At 32.8% G+C, this 12,928-nt stretch overlaps 1 protein-coding gene across 1 annotated transcript; it reads right to left on the reverse strand.

Moving 5' to 3' along the window:
* Positions 1-8,728: 8,728 nt before the first annotated feature.
* On the reverse strand, positions 8,729-12,422 carry LOC130975534 (uncharacterized). The gene is made up of 2 exons (XM_057900319.1): positions 12,414-12,422; positions 8,729-9,844 (listed from the first exon to the last, which is right to left on the reverse strand). Exons 1-2 carry the CDS (start codon positions 12,420-12,422, stop codon positions 8,729-8,731), a joined length of 1,125 nt encoding a protein of 374 aa, XP_057756302.1.
* Positions 12,423-12,928: the final 506 nt, after the last annotated feature.

The following is a 12,928-nucleotide window of genomic DNA, read 5'->3' on the forward strand; positions in this document are numbered from 1 at the left end:
AATAAATTCATGTAGTATAAGTTTTTTTATAATTGCAAGCTTTAGAATTTTATTCTTGTTATTTTAAATAAAAGAATTTTTATTATAAGATAAAACAAAATGAAAAAAATATATATGCGAAAGTTCACACTTCAAATCCATTTTTTTTTATATGAAAGTGCAAATATGTTAGAGATATAATTAGTATTACTCATATATTTATATTCATTATTTAAATTTTTAAAACACGTGGTTTATCCGTTTATGACAAAAATAAACCTTTTTTTAAAAAAAAAATGTTAATAGAACAATATAGAGGATTCACTTCTTTCATAATAAATTAATAAGTTTTCATTACTATTTTAGTTATTTACACCGCAAATTATTTATTTAAATCTTGTTTTGTAAAAGTTTTTAATGAATTATTTACTTTTTTTAAATAATAATAATAATTATTAATTTATTATTATTATTATTATTATTATTATTATTATTATTATTATTACTATAAAAGAAATATAATGCATTATTAATTTATATTGTATACAAGATAAGATATACTTTTTATCATTAGATGAAATATTAGGATATGTTTGTTTCAAAAAAAAGTTTTCCATTTTTATTTGTTATTATTTTTTATTATTTTATAAATAAAAACGGAAAAATAATACAATTTCATTTTTTATTTTCATTTTTTCCACATTTTTTTTAAATATAAGAAACTGAAAATAAAAAAAATACAAATAAAACAAACCCTAAGATTGATAAGAAAAAAGTGACAGTTTAATATAAGAGTCAATAAATACAAATAAAAATAGCTTTTCCCTTAAAGAATTAAAAATAAAAATAAAAAGTAGCATTGCTTCTTGCTTGTAGTTGTAGGTGGGGTTAGAGAGTAGTAGTTAAGTGCTTATTTATGGTTTATACCATATCTGTGTGATCTAATAAAGAAAAATAGAACAGACAAAAATGATATCTTTTATTGGTGAAGATTAAGGTTAAGGTGAGGCTGAAGGTACATTGTTCATCATGAACTTCTGTTTCTCAACCACTGGATCGGCTCATATCTCTGTACTCTGTCAGGGAGAAACTGGAGAATGACCAAGTTTGTCTACCTATTTTTCTTATATTTCTTTATACTCCCCAACTTGGGGTATATAATGTCTTTTTAAAAAGATGTTAGGAAGTTTGGTAAATTAGTATTTGTTTATAAATAAAATATATAAACACTAATTTTTTTTGTCATTATCTTTTGTGTGTTATTTTTAATATTATATTTTATTTTATTCTCAAAATCAAATGCAATCCAAAAATATTCTGTATATCAAAATAAATAAATAAGTAAATATTAATTTATAGATAAAAGATTAGATTTAATAAGCTTTATATGGAAAAATATTATATAAAACTTAATGAATTGAATCATTAAACTTTATATGTGACCCCAAATGTCGAATAATAATGGATGGGGTTTGAATTATCATAATTTTTTTTTTGGTTTTGAATTTAAAAACAAAAACAAGACAAAACAACATTTTTAATACTTGATGTATCTATGTTATATTGTTACATTATGTCAAAATAATTATAGAGCACTATAACAGTTTAAAAAAATAAAAAAAAATCACAACACAAAAAATTAAAGTTATAATGAATATTTATCATAAAAATAATTCCTCTTTTATTAATAATGTGAAATTATTTGTACTCGGAGAAGTGTTTTGGTTATTTTATGATTTATAAAAATGATAGTAGACAAAAATATTATTTATATATTAAAAATTATCACTAATTTAATTATTATGTATTTGTGTTTAAAATATGTATTATTTAACTTATTCTAAATATATATTTTAGAATAAAATATTGTTTTAGTGCCTAATGTTTATGCTAAGTTTTAATTTTATTCCTAATGTTGAGATTTTTTATTTTTATATCTAAATATTTTATTTTGTCTTGTGTTAATTCTTTTATCAAAATTAAAAGATTTTCTTCCAAAAATATGTTTTCTTCTATTATAATTTTTTGCTAGATATCAACAAAAATTGTAATTTTAGTGGTCACAATGATTATTGTACTAATTTGAGAGTGAAAATCACATAATAATAATAATAAAAAAAATGATATTTTTTGAAAAAACAAATTTTGACCAAAAATTAAAATATAACAAAATAAAATATTTAGGATGAAAATAAAATATTTTAAATATTAAAAATAAAATGAGAATATAAACTAAATATTAGAAACTAAAACAGTATTTTATTCTATATTTTATACAAAAACAAATTTAATATATAGATACCATTGTTTACAAGAGAAATATGTAAAAGATAAGGGTCAACAATTAATTTTTGCTTAAACCGGCTAAAACTTGCTGCAGCAAGTAAAATGAGTTGAGGTTCACCACGGACCCCAAAATTTTGAGTGTCACGTTAAGCTTTGCCATCTTCGTTACTCTACTTAGTAGAAAATCTGAATGGATTTCGTGGCACGTGACAGCGGAACCAAGTACCCTGGGTCCCTCTGTTTTACTGTTGCAAAAACACTTTCCTTTTCCATACCCGTGAAACACAATATTATATATATTATTATTTTTATTCATAAATGTAAAAATGATGACAAAATGTCTACAAAATAATTAAATTCGACGAGTAAAATGGCACTCCGATCCGATCTCTATCCAGTTGCTTAAATAAAAGATAAAAATCCGCTCTTTAACAATAACAAAAATAACATTTCGACTCCTACCAATTTATTTTGTTGGATATTCAAACTATTTTGTAAATATTTTTGTAATCTTTTAACGAAATAACACCACGTGAATCGTTAATTACCTAAGTATCGGATAAAAATTTGTTAACGATAGATGGTAATTTATACGTCTCATTAAAAAATTAATAAATATATATATTTCTGAGTATTTATTAGACAAGTAATATGTGATTAAAATTGTAAGTTTACCAAGCCAACTAAAAATATTCCTACTCAAACCGTTACTATTAAGGTTGTGAAAACTGAATCGCTCACTCAATAAAATCGTAAAGTTATTGATTTATTTGTTGGATCGAAATTTAATCGGATTTAATCGATTTAATTAAATAATAAATAAAATTATTAAAAAATTAAAAAAAAAGATAAATAGGTTATTAATTTTTTGATTTAGGAACATTTAAATTCTTAAAAATTTGAAAATATATTTAAGTTTTTGATTTTTTTAAAATTTGGATATATCAATCGTTCATGTTCACTTGGGTCTGTTAGACCCAATTAAAAAATTAAACATGACTCTCATTATATTGACCTAGTTGATACGAATGCACACATAAAAAATTTTTTAAAATGAGAAAAATTAGACCCAAAAATCGATGTATCCAGATTTTAAAGAGGTTAAGAACTTAAATGTATTTTTAAATCATCAGAAATTTAAATGTTCGCAGACTAAAAAATTAGGGATCAATTGTCCTATTCTAAAAAATTTATATATAATTTTAAATATATAAATTTAATAATTTCTAACTTAATAAAATTTAAAATTTTATAATTTCACATAATAAATTATCCATAATTTAATATTAGAAATTTACAAACAACTTTAAAAATCAAAGTTCATAACTAAAAATAATCAAAACATATATAGTGACAAACACATAACATTCTACTATCAAAAGAAATATTATCAAACAAGTTTTCAACTAGTCAAAAGTGCAACTCATCACAAATCATAATCATTATAATCACCAAAAACAAAATAAAAAAATAGCAACTCGCAATTGTTACAATCAACAAAATAAAAAAAAGAATGCAACAACAACAAAAGTTTGATCCGACAATCAATCTCCAAATTCAACAAAAATAGCAATTTAGAATATGAGAATCATTATAATTAACTCTAATTTCATAAATATCAGCAACTCAGCAATAACAACTTCTTTTTAAAAAATTTAATAAAATAAGCAAAAATTAACAAAGTCAGTAACTCAGAATGACAAATCCTAAATCCAACAACTTAGAATTGACATTAATAATCATAGGAGTGTACATGGCCCGACCCGACCCGAAGACTCGACCCGGCTCCGAATACTTTAGGGGCTAATTTAGTGTGATTTCATCGGGTCTAGGGTCGGGTAAGGGTCTCAAAAATAGACCTAGTCATTATTTTGGTTCAAGTCCGGGCCATAACTCGGGCCACCCGAACTCGCTCCGGTGGCTCGGTCATCATACACAATTAATATTTTGTGTTATTAGTGATAGATGATAGTTATTCTTATGTGGAATTTAAATATTGTAAACCTTAATATTTTGTGTTATTAGTCATTATAAGATTATAAGTTAATGTTTTATGTTTAAAATGCATAAGACTTTAGACTAATGCATAATATTGTGTTATTTGTATTGATTTAAATATTTGGTGTTATTAGACAATATTAGTATTGATTATGGTTATGCTTTAATTTTAGAGAAGGGTTGGTTCTTGTTATATTTTTTAAGTGAATTTTATTATTTGAATTGTGAAATAATGGTTGGAGATTAGGTGATTTTTACATGCTAAAGACCCGATTTTCACCCGACCCAAAGTTGCGTAGGTTTCATCGGGTCTAGGATCGGGTTATGGTCCAAAAATTAGGCCCGGCCTATATTTCGGGCCGGATCTGGGTTAAGCCAAACCCGATGTGGCCCAACCCATGTACACCCCTAATTAATCACATAAGAAAAAATAAATTGCGGCAGCAATACTTATTGGTGGCGAGGGAGGAAGGGAAGTGATTGCAATAGAGAAAGGGAGTGACGACGATAGAGGAAGGGAAATTCTTCTTGTACAGAGAGGGTGAAAGAGAACTCGATGAAGGATGCTCTAATCGCAGAGAGAGAGAGAGAGAGAGAGAGAGAGAGAGAGAGAGAGAGAGAGAGAGAGAGAGAGAGAGAGAGAGAGAGAGAGAGAGAGAGAGAGAGAGAGAGAGAGAGAGAGCATTCGCGATGGCAAAGAGAAGAGGGTCAGGCAAACCTTTCACGAGCTCAACGCAGACCGGCGGCGAAAAAACTCTCTACCCGACGATGATGAGCAACTAAGATTGTGGCTGGGCTTAGGACTCTGGGTATTGTTGTGGACAGAAGCTTTAGAGTTTAGACGACCAGACGACGTCGACGCCGACAGAACCTTCGATACGCGACGGTGGTAATCGCTGGTGGTCATTGCCGACATCGATTGTGGTAGGGATGATGGAGTTCTTTCTGCCCGTTGGAGGAAGAAGAAATTAGGGTTGAGGGGGGCATGGTGACTAGTGTGGTGAGTGACTTCGAGGAGTGGGTTAGGTTAGTGGGTAATGGATTTTTTTTTCAACGTCAAAACGATATCATTTTAGTGCATATTAAAAAATAAAAACTTTAAAAAACTCAATTGATTAGACCGATTTTTTTTACAAGACAATTCTAAAATGAACCAATCAAATAACTAATTTTCGATTAACTCGATTAAATCAATCGGTCTAATTCAATTTTCAAAACCTTAATTACTACTAATAATCTTCTATCAATATTAGTAAGTGATTAATTATTATTGCAATAATAAATATAAAAAATATGTATGATTTTATAGTGTATAATGAATATGTATATTTTGTATAAAGCATTTATGTTAAAGATTAACTTAATTTTAAATAAATAACACTTTTTCTTAATGATAACTTAGTCCAAAAAACAAAATGCACCAACAATCTTATTATTATTATTTGCGTATGTAGGTAACCTTTATTTGTATTTGGTAAAATTTAACTCAACTTCTTTAATTTAATTTCTAAAATTATATATCTACCTGTAATTTTTTAATGGGACCTCTAATAATAAAAATAAATTTAGTGTTTCTTGTATTTCATAAAAATATCAAATATTTCTACAATAACCTCAAGAAGTTTAAGGAAAATTAAATTTATGTGGACAATTGCAACTTTTTGTACAAAAAATATAAAAATGATCTAACAAGTACTCTCAAATATTTTAATGTAAAAGACTTTTTTTCCCTTGTTAACCAAACCCAAAATTATGTTTGACGCCGTTGATATTTTAGTAAATGAGGATAGATTACAAAATCTATTAATTTTCAAAATTCAATCCAAACACAATCATATAGGATAAGATTTTATCAAGAGAAATGAACCTTTTTGTGTTAAAAAAAAATGTGCTCAAATTCAAAGAAGTAGGGCTACGTGTGCACATTGATTCAAGTTGAAGTAGAACTAGTTTCCAAGAAGGAGTGGTCTTTGTCCTTTTGTGTTGTGTCCATATCCTACTGTCCACGTGTAAGACAGCAATGAGATTGTGTGGGATTCATTCATAGTAAGCAGTTACACACATACACTTGTCCTACTATCCTAGGTTCCCTTGCCTTTTAGTTGTAAGTAGTGGAGCCCACCTCACATATATGATAATATACTTTTAGATATTCTTTGAAAAATAAACAGATAAAAAATAGGGCAATTTACCAAATTAAAATGATTGGATGAAAGCTTTACCAAATTATAACATTTGGAATTTGGTTACCATTTTGCGTTGAATCCATTTATATAGAAACCGTGGGAGCCAACCACGGATTCCAAATGCACATAAACCGTGGGAGATAGGGACGGTTTATGATGAAATCTTGTTGTATGTAAACCGTGGTAGGCAGCCACGGTTTACGTGAAGAGAATCTGAAGCATAAACCGTGGTAGGCAGCCACGGTTTATGAGTAAATGGTTTCAAACATAAACCCTTAGAGGCAGCCACGGTTTATGAGTGAGTAGTATAAATAGCAAAACCGTGGCTGGTGAGGGCGGATCATTTGTGAGTTTTGTGAGTGAGGGGAAGGTTGGTGGGTGAGAGAGGAAAAAAAATTTTTTTGTTAAGTTGCTGGTTTGAGAAGTTGAACCGGTTTATGGGAGAACCGATGGAGGAAGAAGACCGGCTGTACCGGTTAAACCGCGTTGCGCATGTGGCTGGATTTATCGACCAAGAGGTTGGTTAAACCGGCTTTTTATTATTATTTTTTGTTTAATGTTCTTATCATTAATGGTAAATGTTAAATTAATATTTTAACAGTTATAATAGAATTTTTTGCTGTTATCATGATAGTGAGTATTTTATATTTATTGAATTTGTAATTTATATTGTTGGCAGAAATAATTTTTTAGGTTTACGTGTTAGTAATATTGTTAGTGTTATTTTCTCTATTGTTGTTATGCTTAGGGTTTTTTATTCATATTACTGTAAATTGTTGCTGTTGTTGTCTGTTGAGAGTTCGCTATCTTTATTTTTACAGCCTGCTAGGGTTATTAGTGGTGTGAGAAGACAACAGAATATGCCTTTACACGAGCGTATCATACCGTATCTAGAGACGGCGGGCTTATATCACTTGGCTAGGCTGAACAGTCAGTGGTTCTGGGTTGATGAGCCTCTACTTAGCGCATTCATTGAGAGGTGGCGTCCTGAGACCCACACATTCCACATGTCCTTTGGGGAGTGTACGGTCACCTTGGAGGACGTGGCCTATCAGCTGGGTCTACCGATTGATGGTGAGCCTGTCGTGTGGCGCACCGATTTCTATCCCCAGATGTTGCATTTCAGGATCCCAGGCCTATTGTGTTGACTGAGGAGGCTCGCCATAGAGGGTCATCGCAGGCACCTCCTATGGTGCAGGTTATCGACAGACCGGACAACCGCCGCGTGGACAGGCGTAGGCGTATCGGCACACGGACGACGGATCGAGAGTGGCGATGGCTGGCCGACCAGTTAGATGAGGGTCAGGGTGTTGGTGGTCAGGGAGGTGATGTTGATCCTCGTGTTCCGAGACGTAGGGCCAGACGACATGGTCAGCGGGATGGTGGTGGACGTGCCCGTGGTAGAGGACCATCTGGAGAGTATCACATTGGTCAGGATGCTGTTGGTGAGGACATTGGTGGTGTGGGCACAGGGATGGATCAGGGTACGTACGAGGCGGGGGGTTCTTCTCAGATGTTTGAGGTGGGGGGTTCTTCTCAGATGTTCGCCGACTATACTACGGCGGCAGTCGGTATGGACATTGATGATCTTGTGAGTCAGTCAGAGTTCTTCAGAGATATAGCAGACATCTTGGGAGAGGATGATGGCACTCATTATAGGCCACAGATGGATGAGGTACATTCACAGTTTGCCGAGCACCAGCCACATGTTCAGGATGTACAGCCAGGTTTGCCGGTTGACCTGAACGAGCCTGCGCCTTCACCATTGGACCCATGGTTCGCGTTGGGAGGTACCCCAGCTTCGGCTTTCAGCGTAGTTCCGCCACAGGCACAGGTGCCACAGGTGGATGAGAGACCACGGAGGGCTCGTCGTGCTCCTTTATGTGGCACTGGAGGTCACCTTATTGGTCAGTTGCAGGATGACGACAGTGACACGATCGAGGACTCTGATTAGTTAGCTATGTATTTCCCTTTTGTCTATGTCCTTTCTTTCGTTATGTACTTGGATTAATGTTTAAACATTTGTTATGGTTTCTGGTGTTGTATCTTAAATTGATGTATCCTGGTATTAAGTATGATTAATGATCTAGTCGTTTCTATTTTATTTGTCCAAACAAATACAACCACATTAACACTAAATTAGGCTTTCTTAATATACCAAGTCAAGAAACAAATATTCTTACAGGACGATACATAAACATATGACTAACAACAATGCTACTTATAAGACTGAAATTAAACATACATTGATAACCCAGCATGAACCTAAAGGATACAACCTAATGATCCCCGCCAGCAGTATCTCTTCGCTGGCCACAGTTCCTCCGCGTGTGACCTGGCTGTCGACAGAGCCCACAGCGCTTGGGCTGGTTCTCAGCAGATCGATCCATGGGACCACGGATCCTAGTTGCCTTCGGCCGACCTTCCCTGGCTCGCCTCATGTTAGGATCAGGAATGATAGTAGGCCCGGCATATGGTGGCCATAGCCCTTCTGGTATGGGCGGAACAAACCCGTTACTGTAAACTTTGAACACCTCACTCATACGATACACCTCATGCACATATGCTGCCCAATTAAGCCGGGAGTGGGCACAACAAGCAATGGCGTGACAGCATGGATAATGGAGGGCCTGAAAGTACCCACAATCACATGTGTGATCCTTCAGCGAGACCCTGTAGCTACCCAAGGAGAAGTTTCCAGTCGGTGTAGTCTCAGCAACCGTGTACTCCGACTGGTGCCTGTCGTACAACGTGACGGTGAAGCACCTTGACTCCCTTATGTTCCTTTCAATACCCTTGACCAATGCCTGACAAAACTCTTGTCCAGCTCCAAGTTGCGCCTCTGCTGTTTGTCCCCGGATAACGAATAGCTCAGCAAGCCTTCCGTATGTGGACTTAACCAACGACGTGACCGGGAGGTTTCGAGTTCTCTTCAAGACGGAGTTCACACATTCACTGATGTTTGTTGTCATGTGCCCGAACCGTCTACCGCTATCCTGGTGTTGCGTCCACTTCTCATACTCCATCCGGTTCGCCCAATCACACATTGCCGGATTCTCTGTACGCATGATGTCGAACCAGTAATAGAACTCCGCCTCAGTTTTTGCGTACGCAGCATTAACCAGCATTCTTCTCGCATCTTTACCTTTGAAAGAAAGGCTGAAATTTGCTGCCACATGGCGGATACAGTACGCCCGATAAGCACGGGGGGGCAGCCAACCATTCACGGGATCCTCTAGTGCAGACTTGATACCGTTATGCCTATCCGAGATAACAAGGATACCCTCCTGTGGAGTCACGTGCCTTCTCAAGTTGGACAAGAAAAATGCCCATGACTCGGTGTTTTCTCCTTCCACAAGGGCGAATGCTATGGGGAGGATGTTTGAGTTCCCATCCTGTGCAATCGCCAGCAGTAAGGTGCCTCCATATTTGCCGTACAAGTGGGTACCATCAATACTCAACGCAAAATGGTAACCAAATTCCAAATGTTGTAATTTGGTAAAGCTTTCATCCAATCATTTTATTTTGGAAAATTGCCCTAAAAAATATCTATTTTCGTCTCTCTATTTGTATCATAAGTAAAACTTAAAACACAATTAGAATAATTTACACTAATAAATTAAATTGAAATTTAAAATTATACAAATGTCTTGAATCAATTTTTATTATATGGTTGTTCTAGAATATTTTTATATAAATTGAATCAATTAGATTTAATTTAGTTGTAATACTAGATTCGATTTAGGGTGAAGTACAATTTTAGTTTTTGAGATATAAGTCGAAATTTTTTTTCATCTTTTAATATTTTTTTGCATACAAAATCGTTCCTAAAATTTTAACCAAGTTTTAAAATCATTTTTTTTTACTTAAATATTAAAATTTTGGACCAAATTACTCATAACAAAAAAGTTATAAAATAAAAAGAAAAATAAGAAAAAGAGAGTGTTTCTGCTCATACAAAGGGAGAAGGAAAGAAGAAGAAAGGAAAAGGGAAGAAGAAGAAGAAGTTGTCCATGATCTACCTCTGCTTCCGTTTCTGCCGCCACCTTCGTATGATTTTGGTCCCTGAGGTAAGGACGATTTTAAAACTAAGTTAAGCCTTAGGGCCAATTTTGTATGCAAAACAAGGTTGGGGATGAAAAAAATTTTTGGCCTATACCTTAGGGACCAATATCGTACTTAACCCTTCGATTTACTACTTCTATAGCATATATATAGTTAATCGGATCAATTTAATTCGATTTACTACTTATACAACTTATTGACATTTCTTACTTTTAAGTTAATATTAACTTTAAAACATAAATGACAATAAGAAAATACCCACAATTTGAATTCAAAGAAAATGTTAAAAAAAATTAAAATGAATAAGAATAAAAATCTAACTTTTGTGTTTTAATTCAAATTTCAGAAAATCTACATTTTTATAAACTTGGGAATTTAAAACAGAACAATAAACGATTTCTAAAAATTCATTAAAAATTATTACCGGAACTTTTGATGTTAAAAAAATTAATATAAAGTACAACCTTCCAAGGTAATATATAAGTTAAAACTTGAATTTTTTTTAGAGTAAGAAGTACCGAATAGTTATACAATATAAAATAATTAACCAACTATATTTATACAATATGTAATTTAATTTTATAAATAATTAAAATACTATATCAAATAAATCATCATTTAATTTGTAAAATTAGGTATAGTACTTATTGCTTTGATGATGTTACTTCTAACTCAAACTTAAATTTTTCAGAGCATAACGTTATCAAAGCATAAATTTTATATTTAATTTCACAAATTAAATGCTAATTTAATTGATATAGTATTTTAATTATTTCTCAAATTAAATTTCATATTGTATAAATATAGTTAGTTAATTATTTTATATTGTATAACTATCCGTTACTTCTGACTTGAAAAAATTCAAGTTTTAACTCTTATGTTACCTTAGAGGGCTATACTTTATATTAACTTTTTCAACATCAAAAGTTCTAATTGTTGAGTTAATAAATTAATTAAATTAATTTGATGATGACAAACATTATCTTTTAATAGGTTAAATACCCAATTAGTTTTGATTGAATTTGGTTAAGTGTTGCAGGCTAAAGAAAGAATGTTGCAGTAGTCCAATAGAAAGAAAATCAAACTAGAAATAAAGTGGACTAACAAAGCACTAAAAGCCCAAAGTTGTTAAGCAAAAGAATCACGTGGATGAACTAGAAAAGAGCCAACCCAAGCCCGAATTGATCTCACTCAAAGCTGATCCCTCCAAAGTGCTTCCACCAAAGCCAACGTTCCGTTTTTTTTTTATTTTCGATCAGAACTCAGAGAAGAGAGAGAAAGCTTCGTTCCTAAGCCATTCATCCAAGAAGAAAGAAAGAGAAGGGTTAAGCAAAAAGGTTGAAGTCTAATCATCCAAATCAAACCATATCAAGCTAAGTCAGAAGTTAAAGGTGATTCATTTTCTTTTGCATGCATCTTACTTTCTTCCCTCCTTTTCCAAGTCTCTGCTACTTCATTTTGAGATATATGGAGAAAGTGATTTCTAAAACACACTGCTGTGAATCAAAGGCCAAAATTGTTTCTTGGGGACAAAGTAGTATCTCAAGATTTTAGATGTGGGATTGCCATTGAAAGCTTTTCTTCTTTGCTGTTCTGAGGCACTCGATCAAGAGAAAGAGATCTGTTTCAAAATTTCAAAATGGGGATTAATGGAAGAAAGTGAAAGGCTAAGTTGGTAACACACAGCTCGAGGAGTTGACTTGGTAGAGAGCAACTCGGCAACATGCAATGAGATAAAAAAAGAAAATTTTTTCATCATTCTAAAGCAAGGAGAGATAACCAGGGTTTGAAGTTCATGTTCTGAGAAGTCTTCTCTGAGAGAGTTCATCAACTTGGACAGTGCTTTCTATCAAAAGAGCATTCCACCAGAATGAGGAACGAAATCAGAATTAAGCAAACCTGGTTCATCGCATAGCAACAGAGGCTGTTGAAGCATCAATCTCCTTCGTGTTTTACAGATTGTAATTTATTTTTTAACGTATATCTTTCTGTAATTTTTTGAGTAATAAAAGGCTGAAAGAGAGAGCTTATGAGAAAAGCCAAAGAGTGAAAAAGGTTGAGTGATACACTTGAGTGAAAAGGCTAGAGTGATTTCAGATTTTTTTAGGTTGGTTTTGTGTCTTGTATCTTGTACCAGTGAGATACCCCTTTCTCTTTCAGCACTAAAAGTGAAGAGTTAGGTATTAGCATAACAAAGTCAAGTTAGGTTAGAACTTAAGAGTGAGAGGATTGTGTCAATTCTGAGGAATTGGTGTATGTAATACTTGAACTATAGTAGAAATTTCACCACTGTTGTGGTGGAGGCTGGATGTAGGTTGCATTGCACAAGGCAACTGAACTAGGATACATGATGGTGTCAGCTTCTCTCTTCTCTTCTCTGTTATGTTTTCAGATATTCATGAGACAAAATAAAA

Source organism: Arachis stenosperma, chromosome 4 (assembly GCF_014773155.1).
Source record: "Arachis stenosperma cultivar V10309 chromosome 4, arast.V10309.gnm1.PFL2, whole genome shotgun sequence".
In the NCBI taxonomy this organism is placed as follows: domain Eukaryota; kingdom Viridiplantae; phylum Streptophyta; class Magnoliopsida; order Fabales; family Fabaceae; genus Arachis; species Arachis stenosperma.